This window comes from Podospora pseudocomata, chromosome 3 (genome assembly GCF_035222375.1).
Source record: "Podospora pseudocomata strain CBS 415.72m chromosome 3, whole genome shotgun sequence".
NCBI classification, from domain to species: Eukaryota; Fungi; Ascomycota; class Sordariomycetes; order Sordariales; family Podosporaceae; genus Podospora; species Podospora pseudocomata.
The window spans coordinates 1804572-1817397 of NC_085887.1; the positions used below are offsets into that span (position 1 = coordinate 1804572).

A 12826-nucleotide genomic window follows, 5' to 3' on the forward strand; every position below is an offset into this window, starting at 1 on the left:
CGAATGAATTGCTCAGGACAATCGAAGATATTTTCTTCGGAGAGTTGAAGGTATTTTGTCACGAAAGTCGCAAGGAAGTGTTGAGGGAAGTGGAATATAACGGCTGACAAAAGTCGAAGAGAGTTGCTCAGAAAGCCGTGGCTAGCAACGATGCCACTGTTGGTGATGCCAGAGCAGCCGTCGTCGACGACACGCTCAGGCAGTTGCCCTGTGCTGGCAGACCCGAAACAGAATGCTCCTTGCCATTCTTGACCATTGCGGACTATTGTTAAGGACTTGTACGTATTGTGGGATTGCACCTCGGAGGTTGGCGGCAATGTGCGGCATCCAGTATCCGTCAGATAACCTAGCTCTCCCCGAGACCTTCCATGCTCGTGAGTTTGTACACATCAAACAAGCCTTGATACAGTCCTGCCTTTCCGTGTGGAGTGTCGAGAAGCTTGGGATCATCGTGTGTCAAGAAAGCATTGATAAGAAATCATGTCGAACTGGTCCCATGGTTCAACACTCCCTACAGTAGGTTACATGCGATACAGGCCCTCTAGCAGTCGTCTTAATCCTTGAAGATCCGTGGAGGTCTAGACCCCCTTCCCCGCGGTAACGTAAGGTATTCGGATTCATCCTCATTTCCCAGCTCCCATTCAATGCCTGGTACTTTATATCAATGTATACATCACCCCGAACGCCAACGTACAAACTCTCCCATCAGGAGGTGACGAGGCCACAGGTGACACCAAAAGTGATGAATCCGGCCATCGTACCAGTGGCCAACGAACTATTGATATATAGGCTGGGTGACTGTTCTATGACTCTGGTGGTCAACACATCAGGCAAACCAAACCGACGTCTGACCAAGCCAAGCCAAACAGGAAACGCATGAGCATCATGGTCTTTGAGTCAAAGAGGCGCGCAAGGCACCGAGGACACATCGTGATCATCAAGAAACTATGTCCAGAAGCTCATGCCAAAACTCGCCCGTCCCATTATCCTACAAAGTGATGATACACTATTCAAACAACCCCAAGCCTCCAATAAAATTAACAGTTACCAACCCCCGCCCCCCAACTCCAAATCGTAGAGCTACACCCAACCCCCCCTTCCCTCATCCACCTGGATCTGTCGCAAGGCCTCCTTTTAGACGTTATCCATGAACATCATGTCCGAGAGGCCCTGCTCCCATGTGGCGTCTGCTGTGATAACCTTATCAGTCCATAACTTTCTCGCTACCCAGGCTTTGTCTCTTGCCGCGTCGTAATAAGGCCACTCGTTCGGTTGGGCAAACGCTCGTTCCAAAGCCTCATTGATTTGTTCGCTACTATTCAGCATTTTCAGCTTGGGCGTTGTCAATATCATGTGAATCTCTCTCGGGAAAGTCGACATATTCGTTTCGCTTGTTCAGGGTGTGAGGGGTCTGATTGGTTGTATGCTGGTGTCGATTTTGTATAATGGGAACGAATAGTTCAAGAAAGATGGGATGAGGGGAAAAAGCTTACTTGACTGACGGCATTGTCACGGTTACCCAGCTGGCTAGAGTCAGGCATGCTGGGAACCTGCTTGAGTCATGTGATGCGATAATTGAGGGGATCTTGTCTAAATCCCTGATCTCGCGCGGTGTTCATATCATCATCCACAACCTGCCCCGACTCTTCGAAACGAGCCTTTTTGCATCAGTAATTGCGCCTATATGACCAAGCCATCATCTCTCTGCGAAGAGCCTCAATGACAGCAGCTGCCTGTCCTCATCCCCTCCGTGTTGATTTCTGAAGCCAGTGAGTTCGCCGAGATCCCCCGGCAGTTGTTGGCCGATTCCTTTGCGTTGAAGCTTCACAGGGACGTTTCTGACAATAAGGAAGATGTTACCGGCGAGGATTGACCCCTTGACCTCCCTTCAGCAATATCAATGATGAGCTCTGCATCCCAGATATTGAGGGGATTCGGGGTGACTGTAGGGATTGGTAAGCCTGATCTTCCCCGGTCTTCCAAGGTTGTTTGATTTGCCCGCGACTCAGGGGTCAATGTTGGGGGACGTCAAACTTCTGGATACACCACAGAGTCGAAAGAAGATGTGATGGTGAGCGCGGATGCAGGAATGGCGAGTGTTATGGCATTAGTTGGCTATTGGCACTTAGAAGGGTCAGCGTGGGTATGGAGCAACCTTCGAAGAGACAAAAGGTGTGCCATCAGAGCACAGGGAACACCGCCAGTCTTCTACTGCAGTATTGGAAGGTGAGCCGCCATCAGTCAGAGGTCAATGGTATATGAAAGATACACCTCATGGGCTAGAAGATGGAGGTTGATAGTCTTGTGGAAAAAGGGGTCAAACAAGGGAACCCGTCTGCAATATCTTCCCTCTTGTCCTTTTCCTCCATCTCTCTTATCTGTTACCGCTCCGGCGCCCCACTTATTTCCTGCTGCTGGATTACTTCTCGCTGAAGTTTGCACTCTTATTTTCTCTTCCTCTTCCTCCCTCTGACCGCAGCGACCCGGCTGAAACTCGTGTATCGACCGACCGACCGACTTCACCCATAATATCCAACCACTTCAACCATCACATCAGCTTCATTCCTACCTCTCTTATCAAAGATGTCGAATAACTCGCAACCTTTTGTCTTTTTTAGTTCGTGGTCATTTCCCTTGTCTATCGTCTGACTCATCTTCCTTGCAATGGCATCGGCTTTTTCTTGAGCCGAGTTCCGGTGATGAATGGCTGATGTTTGATCTCGTTCATTACGCCAATCTGAAGCTAAGCCCCTGCTTTTTCAACAGTGTCTTATCACTGACAACTTCTCCATACCAGGCTTCATTTGACCCCCATCTCGAGGGCGATGGCTACCGTCCTGTTTAACTTGGCCCTTGAGGTGAAAGCTGTGGAGGATCTTCAATCAGACATGAGGGTATCTCTGACCACTTCAAGTGATTAGCTGACCGAGCGTTCCAGAACAACCATGAGCAGATTGGTATACCGCTTCCGCCCTTCCCAGTGTTCATGCTTCGCAGCCTTGACCATATGGTGGAAAGGGAGCATTCAGATGAGGGGCGTAGCTGAGAATTTCATAGTGCAGTATGTGATCATTAGCAGCTGAGGCATCGCTAGAAGATAGTTCAAAGTTGTGGACTTGTGGTCTACCTAGGTGCCTAGTTGGATGTGCGACGGGAGAGATATTTATCTTCCCTGCGAGCCAGGCCGGTGGTGATTCACATCATCGGAGTCACAAGTTGTTGAGAGATAGGCGTGTACGCCATTTGCTAGTGTTCTTTAAGCTGAGCACACAGACGCCCGGGCATGTTTAAGTTCAGCCTTTCAGCCACAGCGAGGTTACCACAACCACAATACCTGGAAAGCATGAGTCACGAGTTATGCGCTGACCGTCTTAAGTTCGACCAGTAGGTAGGTAGTTGCGTCCCGTCAGCCTTCGACAACCCCCCCTCCCTGTCACACGTCAACGGACCAACCACCGTGAACACGGTCAACAACACCGTCGATACCACTGAAAAGAGGGGTAACTGCACGCTGTGAACCAGTAGTCAAAGTGAGGTAGACGATCACAGGCTTCGCGGTTATTAAGAAGATGATATTGGCCAACCTGAGATATTGAGGAACTTGGCAGCGGCTTGAGGCCACTGGGCACGGACCACCTGACGATGGATAAGTACGCGTCTCTGAGATCTGTTTGTATTCCTAGACCTTCTTCTTCCTCATCACGCTCTTCGAGGCCATTGAAGATTATTAGCCTGAATTGAACCATGAGTTCCAAGCCCTGATATTACAGCCCTTGCCACACTCCCCCCCCCCTAGCCTCAAACATGCCATCCCTCCTAAGGGCTTTCCAACTAGGCTGCGAGAGTTACATCTCCTCAGCATCATTTCGAAAGCCTACTGCCTTGCTGGCTTCTCCCTCGTTTGGAAGGTGGAATCATGGCCACATGACAGTGCGTCATCGTACTAGTCACACAGCCGGTATGCCACAGGATGGAGACGGCCCCTTCGCTCCGGCGGAGAGAGAAAAAATACGAAGGCTTCTACAGCAAGGTTATGGGCTTTTTGATGTCTTTCGCTTGGAGGATCATATCTCGCGGCGCCCCCGAATGGTATTTGATGCTATGGTGGAAGAAGATAAGGAGCTGGCGAGTCTGGTGCGGAAGCGGAAACGTGGGAAATGGTCGGATGAGGAGAAGGAGCACCTAATCAAACTCACCAATAACCGCCGAAGAATTGACATCGAATCCATCGCACGCCAAATCGGTCGAGGACCAGGAGCCGTTAGATACCAGTTACGGTTGATGGCAAAGGAAAAGAGTGCGGAACTGGGAAACGACGCCGTTTCTTTCTCGGCAGCGCTTTTGGACAAAGGTCTCGGAAAGGAAAAGCAATCCATCCTCGAGGCACGAATGTGCCAAATCATCGACCGACTGCTGGAGGAGGGCGACGCTACAACCCAATGGAGAACCATCTTAAGCGCCAAATCGGCAGAAGCATGGGTGGCAACCATTCTCGCGTTAATTCCGACACCGGTGAAGCACATCTTGGCCGCCCCCAGGCCGCCCACAGCTGCAGATTGGAGGAGCTTGGCTTGGCAGGATACCAGCTTGTTCGGGGTCTATGCGTGGGTTCTCAAGCGTGGCCGGGGCTCCGGCCTTAACCCGCTTCGAGTAGAGGACTACGTCTACATTGGTTCAGCCACCAAGTATGCCCATGGATTGTCTGGGAGAGCGCTTCAGCATCGTGAGGGACGTTATTGGGAGAGCGGCCCTCGTCTCAGTGACCGGATCAAACAACGTGGCTTAAGCCGTATCACTGGACATTTTGCTACTCTCCTTGTAATGGAGCCGGCGTCTTCCGAAATTGGGGATATAACCAAAGCACAAGAGCTCGTGGTATTTACCGAGGCAATCTTTACTATCTGGTTTGGGGCGCTTACAGAGACCAAGTCGGCTGGCGTGACTGACCGCGCGGATCAACACCGTCGTCTCCACTCCCTGTCCCCCTGGGTTCACACGCAGCGGTTCAATTACAGGGGACTGTGTTCTCACAACCCTTTAGGTCTTGACTTGGAGCCCCGAGGAGGAATCCGCTCATCTTGCCCTATGGAAAATACTGACCCGCGTCAATCCGGGCCAGTGGTGGACTACAGAGCAACGGAGAGTTGATACCTGTCTGGTTTTTGTTTTACCCTTTTGGCTCCCATGCCTTGAGCCTCGAGTTTCCAAAACGTTCGCTTGCGGATATCAAATGAGTGTACACGGATTCTAGATACGAAGACGCCGCACTAATGATGCCAAATACACTCCATCCTTGTTTCAGTCGCGTGCGTCGATACGGTGTTCATTTTGGAGGTGTGGTCGGGGAAGGCCCCAAAGTAATTCCACACCTCAACTTTCTTGCCATCCGCCGAGCGTCGATCAGGTCCACAATGTTGATGAGGGTGTTTTTCAGATCCCCTTTGCACTTCGCCATGGAATCGTTCGAGGGGACGCCTACCTCGCGGCATAGGTAGGTTTTGGTAGTAGCCCTTAAGCTCCAGATCTTCCTCTTTGAATTCACCGTCTACTTCGCTGCTGCCGCTGTGGTGCTTATAAGTAGGTACCTACCTGTAGTCAAACTCCTAACGCTGCGCCTACCACTTAGGTAGCTGTTGCCAGCCGCAGCCATCACCCGACAGAGGCGTCGGAATCAACAGGGGCATTCAAAGACTCCAGTTCTTGACATGACTCAAGCGTTGACTATGACGATGCCTTCCCGTCATCCACGAGAGACAGAATGATGGGTAGGTAGGTACCTGACTGGGGCCATTCCCATAGGTCACCAACAACAGCAGATGACACAAGACCTCACGCCGTCCACCATGTCATCACCAATCCCTAAATACCGGGATGTCTCGACCGCCACAGCGGATTTATCACCGACAGCCACAGCAGACACCCTCAGCTCTCACATACTCAACCATGCCTCAGCAGAACCAGCAGAAGACCTTGATCAAAACGGAAGTCCCAGACCAAGACACTCCCAAAGATTTCAGTTACTCCCGCTTTGTAACCAACGAATGGTGGTCAGTCAAGTCTGGCTGTAGGACTCATAATGAAGCACACACCAGGGCTGGAGGGTTTCTCGCGGGAAATAAGGAAGATATGCACAAGCTCACCGACTTGGTCCACAAGTTCAAGAAGGTGAAGTCGGCAGAGGTGCCAGATAACTTTGTGTGGTGTCCGTGGTTTTGTGATGATCAGAATATCAAGTTTGCGGAGGAGGCGAGGGGGGGATGACGGGGGGGGGAGGTGTTGGCCGCGGGTTGATGGTACGCCGGTGCTTAGGAGGGTCACGAGGTGAGTTGAGTTGGTATGAGGTAGAGGGATGTTTTGCCTAGTAGGATACCTGAGATTGGAGTCTTGTGGTGTGGGATTCGAGGAATTGAATCAGACTCTCTCGGAAACCCCTGTCATAGCGGATATGAATCCTGATTTAAAACACTTGGGACATTGGTTATCGTGTCCGTGTGAGGTGTGCATAAGATGTCAGCATATAATTATGTTCATCAAGCATTGAGATGCATGGCTTGGGCCTTCCCATTTCGATCCTGTTATCACCTGAGGCAGACATGGTTCCGAGGGATCAGCAGCAGCTCATCTTGCCCCAGCAAGTTCAAAATCCAGCTGTTGCAACCCCACAGTCAGACCTGACCGCAGTCAGCGAGCCCTTGCACCGCGAGCATTCTGCTGTTCAGGACACAGTCGCCCAAAACGAGCGAAAGACTCCCCCAACCGATGGCAACCAGCAGGCCAAACCAGTCCACAGCAACAATATCAACCAACCCGTCATAAGTGGCCCTGGGTGTTCTGGGGCCGGGGCTCGAGTTGGTCAGAATCTCATGAAGGAAGCTGCATTCCGAGGGGCGGAAGCTGCAGCCATGCTGGTAACCACCGAGGCCTTGCCGCAAAATACCGCATTCGGGAAACAGCTTACCCCCGTGGCAATGGGCAGGGAGTTAGCACAAGCGCGATGCAGATTCCTGGCGAGGTTGATTGCTGAGAGAATCCTTCGAGAACCCGAGTTCAACGAGCCTGATCATGCTTTCCAACGGGGAAGTATCAAAACCCTACATTATCTTCTTTACACCGAAGCATGGCGCACCGGACGCGTTTTGGGCCTGCGGTTTGTGGGGGGACCGTTGGGTAACCGAGATGCTGCCACCATCTCACAGATTGAACATTTGATGCACGAGATTCACTGGAGGGTTGCGAGGACCTTTTCTCGTACACAAGGGGCTTGAAGTTGATCGGCTGAATTTACCGAGGGGGTGATGAGGTTCGGCGCAGTGAAGGTGCTGCGGCGGATTGGGGGTTGATTCCTGACGGAAACCACTGCAGCAGAGATGTAAAATGGTGTCTTTGGGATTAGCCTCGCTGCCTCGCGTTGGGAGGACGTCAACAGTGGAACCAAATGCTGGTGGCGGATGACTAAGCACAAGGGCTTGTTCATGTTTTGTTGGTAAAGCTTGGCAGGGGAACGGTCAGGGGGGGGCCGAGACTGACGAAATGAGGTTTTGATTGTTAGCATTGTGGAGTAGTGTTTGAATTGAAGTCAATGGGATGATTGTTTATTGTATCCTCTGTAGGATGTGAATCTGCTTCGTTTTTGTTGTGTTTCTTTGTGTTTTTCATGATTGATTTAATATTTGGTGTGGCGATGAATGGCAACCTGGAATGCGATGGAGGGTATGGAGTCGGGCATGACTGGACTTTCTGCAGCACATGCAGATCTATATGTATGAGCGCGGTGGTCGTGAGATGTGTTAGACCTCAAGCGATGTCTTTGGTGTGTTGCGGACTTCTCACTCAATGGGAGCGGGTGGGGGGCAGGTTCTCTGGCGCATGTTGACGTCGGGTCCTCATAGGTCTGCTTAATTTTTGAATATATGTACATAGATGTAATTTGAATACCTCTCTCTATTTTCTCAGTGCTCTAATCAAGAAGGCGTTGGATCGCATCGACGCATGGAGATCGTGCTGAAAGTCATGTAAGTTGGTGCTCCCGTGTTGCAACTGGTCGGTCTTTCTTCTCTCTCTTGCACCAGACGACAGAGTCGTATCTCTCATATTTGCATGTCTTATAAGCTGCGATCTCAAAAGTCAACACTTGCATTTGCGATTTACCTACTTCGCTACGACTCCCAGGGTATTAGAACTACCCTACTCAAGGCGCTGCCGCTGCTGGGAATAACCCGATTACCAACAACGCCCCTATTGTCCACGGAGCTCCTAATCTTGCCAACCCATATTCTATCGGCAATGACCCCATTGTCGGCAACGATGTTGTTTCTAGCAATGTCCCTCTTCACAGCAGCGCCTCATTGGTTACTATGGATAGGGCTCGCCAAGAAAATGATGGGAAGAAAGGCAAGGAGCAAAAGGATGGGATTGACTGGGGCCACTGGATTAGCTTTAAGAGGATATAGAGGCTAAAGCAGCTAACTCGTAGCTATATCAATCATCAGGGAAATAACCTTGGACGAAACAGGGTAGGTAACCTGTCCCAAAGATGCCTTAGGCACAAGAGGTATTCAGCCCTGTGGGCCTGGCAAGACAGCATGTCAATTGTTGTGACAAGGGCTGTAATATCAGGGCTTGGAACTTCATGGTTCAATTCAGGCTTATAATCTTCAATGGCCTCGAAGGTCTGTGATACCGAGAAGAAGAAGGAAATACAGTCTTGATGATCCTGAACGCGTATTTTATCCTCCCTTGCCTGGCCCGTGCCCTTGTTGGCATCAGGCCGCTGCCAAGTCCTCCGATATCTTACAGAGCCAGTGGGCTTCCTTTGATAACCATCATGCCTTCTGATTGTCTGCCTCACTTTGACGACTGGTTCACAACGTGTAGTTACCCCTCCTTGCGGTGGTATCGACAGTGTTGTTGGTGGTGGTTGCGAGTGGTTGGCTTTTGCCGTGTGACAATTGTTCTCCACGATTGGTTTTAGCCAATGCTTCTACTGTTTTGTCCTCAGCAATTCTTCCTGTCCTCCTTCTCCTCTCTTCCTGGCAGGCTGCAACAAGTTGAACGAAGGCTGGAGATTCAACCCGCGATTTTGAAGCTTTTGCCTTCTCTTTGCCTCTCTAGAGTATTAGCAACGTTACATCCAGGAAGGCCTTGCCCGCATCCGACAAAAGCTTCTTTTCATATGCTAGAATACCTCCTCACTAACCAATTGGCCTAAGTCTGCCCTCCCCATCCCTGCTGCGTCTGTGGCCACGCAGATAAGGCTCGCAGGTTGCCGCCCAACACTTGCATCGTCTACTGTGTAGACTCGACCCTTTCACTGGGTCATGTCGGCGATGTCTGCACATAACGAGTGAGGCCCATCGCTCGAGATGCACGATTCCTTCTCCCAAGTCCCCACCCAGACCCGACCTCCTCCCTTCCGCACGCATCAACGCCATCCACCTAGCCCAGCGTCATGGGCGACCCTATCACTGTGGATCGGCTTCTGCAAGAGCATCCCACGAATCCGGTCCACAGCCCCAGGTACGTCACGCAGAGCGACAAGGCCTGGGCGCGGCGCTATCCCGCCATCGGGAACCTCATCGTGCACACCATCGTCGAGGAGGGCAGCATCCCCGAGGAGGTCGACTCGATGTATTGCGTGAAGGATGGACAAACAAAGACGGTCCTCGCGATAGGCGAGATGAAAACGAACCTTATCAAGCACCGGCTCCTGGCAGGCGGGCAACATAAACTCCATCCCAGGCCAGCAAAGGCTGTCTAAAGAACTCCGCCGGTGGGTGTCCCCGCTGGCCTTGGAGATGAGTGACGCATGTGACTGACGGTTGGACAAAATACCTCAGGAACGCCGCCAAATATCGGTGCCCGCAGGTCTACTGCTTCGACGGCGAGACGCTCCTCCTTCTTCAGTTCCAGGCCTTTCAATAAGGCAGATATCGAGGATGCAAACTGTCGGGTGGACTGCTGGGTGATCCCGCGCGTGAACAGCCACACTACGCTCCGCGTGGTAGATGTCTACACCGGAGCGATGAAGTGCGTGCATGAAGAGGACCCGGATTTCGCCGCGTGGGAGACCGACAGTGGCCTCTGGGAGTATCAGGGATGGGTCTTATCTCCCTTCTGCTGCATCAAGGGAGACCAAAAGCGACCATGTTGGAGACGGATAATCAGGAAAGCAAAAAGACAAGCTATTTTTCCTGCAGCGTACTGCTCTCTAACCCGGCTCCCGGACTCGTAAATGTCTAACGCGTGAAAAGTAGGAAGAACTATACGTCATTGGAAGGTGAATGTGACACTACTTTATGTGCTGGATGGGGCGTTGGTGATAGCCGGCGGAGGATAGATGATGCGAGGGAGGCAAGAGAGACCTCCCTTGGCCTGTGGGCTGGAAATATGATTGGTGTTGGGAGCGCATTGCCTGGCGACGGCAAGGTACAGTTGACTAGCCCCCAAAAGAAACAAATCCCCCTGGTAACGTTGCCTTTGTGCCATTTCATCCCAGGCAACCTTCCACGTCCTTCAAGCTGTTGTTCTCAAGACGCTCCTGACCGAAGCTTGATTCTCAGTTTCCGTGCCTCACGACCCATTATCCCCTCCGATATGCATTACAAAACCAAAAACCATCATCTTCGTCAACAACGACCCTCCAGTAGTGCCACGGCCAGGGTCGATCCTCGGCGGCCGCGCCGTCCCCCCCTCCCCCCCCAACCTCAACCTCGCCGGCCTCCCGGGCCACTAAAACCAGGACCGAATTTTCGCGTTAAAATATGGCCTCCAAAGACGATTGTACGCACTCCTCCTTTTATCCCCTCTTCCTTTAAGTAACAACGAGTAAGAGGTTCCGCTTTCGGACGCGCATCCTCACCGCGACCGCTACTCGGGTCAACCACGTGCACTCCAACGTCTTCCGTCTTCGCCTTCAGGCCAGCTTCCTGCAGTCCATTCTACTAACGGCACTTGGCTATCTACCATGCACAATACAGGCCTGGTTCGAGTCGCTGTTTCCCGAGTGGACTCTTCCTTCGCAGCTTATCCTCAAAAAACAGAAGAAGAACTGGGAGGAAGAGTTTGAAGCCGAGAAAGCGGCTTACGCGAAACTGCGTCCGTTACAGCGAATTGTTGTTCCAAGGCTCTTTGGCGAACTCCAGTACGACAACACGCCAGCGCTTCTCATGTCGGACATTGGTGGTGCATGCCTGGCTGCGCCTGAAGGGGGCATGCTGGAGCTGGACGAGTTCCGCCGCTTGGTCAGCCAGGCGCTTACCGCGCTTTCTCGCTTCAGGTTGTTGCAGGATGATGCCAAGCTGGATAACTTCCATCTGACTGACGGCAAGGTTATGGTTGTCGACCTTGAGATGATGACCAATGAAGTCCAGGAACCTCTGACGGACGAGCAGCTCAAGTTTGGCGTTGAGTGTGAGGTGGATGACCTTGCCAAAGGTTCTGAAGACACCCAGTATTGCTTTTGGGAGGATGGGATTCTCTCTGTTGGTGGCGAGTGAATTGTATGTCGTGCTTGTGGCGCTCATCGTGTATACGCTGCGTGTTATTGTCAACTACCGCAGCTGCTCGATGGCCGGCTGCGGCTGCGGCATTACAAGTACGGGTTTAAGTGTGAGGAGTGACGGATAATCTGAACCGATGGGATGGAAAGGAGAGGGAGATATTGCAGTCATGCCGACTTATGAAAGCCTTTGATTTGGCCTCGGATGGGTCGAGAGGATGGGGTCCAAGGGCTTCTCTTTAGCTAAGTGCATTCGAATTTATGACTTTGACAGTTTCCTCGCGGTCGTATTTTTAATGTTAATCAGTTGTCATTGATTTTAACTATATATCACTTGTGGCTCTCATTGTGGGGACTGACACCTTTGCAGGCTGGAGGATGCTCTTTTTGCCTTGACCAGGGGATGTCCCTGAGGTCAACGAGACGTCCGAGCCTTCTCAGGAAAGGCATCGACAAGGTTACTATGCCTCTACTTGCTCCGGAGAACCAAGAGTGTGCCGCAGAGGTCAACCAGCCGTCCGAGCCTTTCCAGCAAAGCGAAGGGAGCGCCTTCGACGCCAGCCAGGCACCCAGGCCCAATAGTCCAATTGGTGGCGATGCTGACCGACTCCCCTTCGGTCTAACAGAGGAGGATCTAGCGTTTTTCGACAGAACGCATGTTCCGCGGGAGGATTGGGGACGGTGATATTGACGGTTAGAGGCGTTTGTTGGTATATCAGTGTACATTGGGGAGCATGTCAATTCTGGGCGAGCTATGGAAGTCGGGGTGAGGATAAGGTCAGAACCGTGCCTTGATATTGGGATTCGGAGGCCCATTTTCAACGGTTATGCACACGGCAGACGTGTTTGGTGGCGCTTTTTATTGGGGTTGATTAAGGGGGAAAGTTCATCGTGCCCCCTAGCGTTAGCCACGCCGGACATGTAGACAGTGTATGTTTCATGTGGGATTAATGGCAGTATTTACTAGGGCTTCCTTGATCCTGTTGATTATGGACGAAGCATCGCGCCTTCTATCGTATATAATATCTCTCCTGATACACACTCTGCCGGTGACGGTTATCCTCTATTTATTCCAAACTTATAAGTTGGCAATTTCTTCGAGATGGAACAACCCTTTTTTTTTCTTTTTTTTTTTGGTCCGGTCCTTGGAAGGCGCCAGCCTCAACAAGGGACACCACCCTGATGGAATTGATGTATTCTGATGGCTTCATGCAAGAATACTAGATGTAGGAGAGCAGTTTCGGCCCGTACCCCGGTGTTTCAGTCCTTCTAGGGATCGTTGGGATATACATTTCATAGATTTTGACGCTCATTTGAGACCCCTTTTTC

General features: G+C 51.5%; 4 protein-coding genes across 4 annotated transcripts; 3 read left to right on the plus strand and 1 right to left on the minus strand.

The window, feature by feature from the left end:
* Positions 1-1134: 1134 nt before the first annotated feature.
* On the minus strand, positions 1135-3248 carry QC762_0053220 (uncharacterized protein; the record flags this gene model as incomplete). Its single annotated transcript, XM_062883520.1, has 4 exons — positions 2964-3248; positions 1861-2900; positions 1494-1645; positions 1135-1315 (listed from the first exon to the last, which is right to left on the minus strand). Exons 3-4 carry the CDS (start codon positions 1505-1507, stop codon positions 1135-1137), a joined length of 195 nt encoding a protein of 64 aa, XP_062744720.1. The 5' UTR covers positions 1508-1645; positions 1861-2900; positions 2964-3248.
* Positions 3249-3804: 556 nt separating this feature from the next.
* On the plus strand, positions 3805-5148 carry QC762_305120 (uncharacterized protein; the record flags this gene model as incomplete). The annotated part of the gene is made up of 2 exons (XM_062888807.1): positions 3805-4685; positions 4788-5148. 2 exons carry the CDS (start codon positions 3805-3807, stop codon positions 5146-5148), a joined length of 1242 nt encoding a protein of 413 aa, XP_062744721.1.
* Positions 5149-5871: 723 nt separating this feature from the next.
* On the plus strand, positions 5872-7265 carry QC762_305124 (uncharacterized protein; the record flags this gene model as incomplete). The annotated part of the gene is given in 3 exon segments (XM_062888808.1): positions 5872-6257; positions 6274-6321; positions 6536-7265. 3 exon segments carry the CDS (start codon positions 5872-5874, stop codon positions 7263-7265), a joined length of 1164 nt encoding a protein of 387 aa, XP_062744722.1.
* A 3495-nt stretch (positions 7266-10760) lies between these two features.
* On the plus strand, positions 10761-11495 carry QC762_305130 (uncharacterized protein; the record flags this gene model as incomplete). Its single annotated transcript, XM_062888809.1, has 2 exons — positions 10761-10779; positions 10816-11495. The coding sequence occupies 2 exons, from the start codon at positions 10761-10763 to the stop codon at positions 11493-11495; spliced, it is 699 nt and encodes a 232-aa protein (XP_062744723.1).
* Between the last annotated feature and the right edge of the window lie 1331 nt (positions 11496-12826).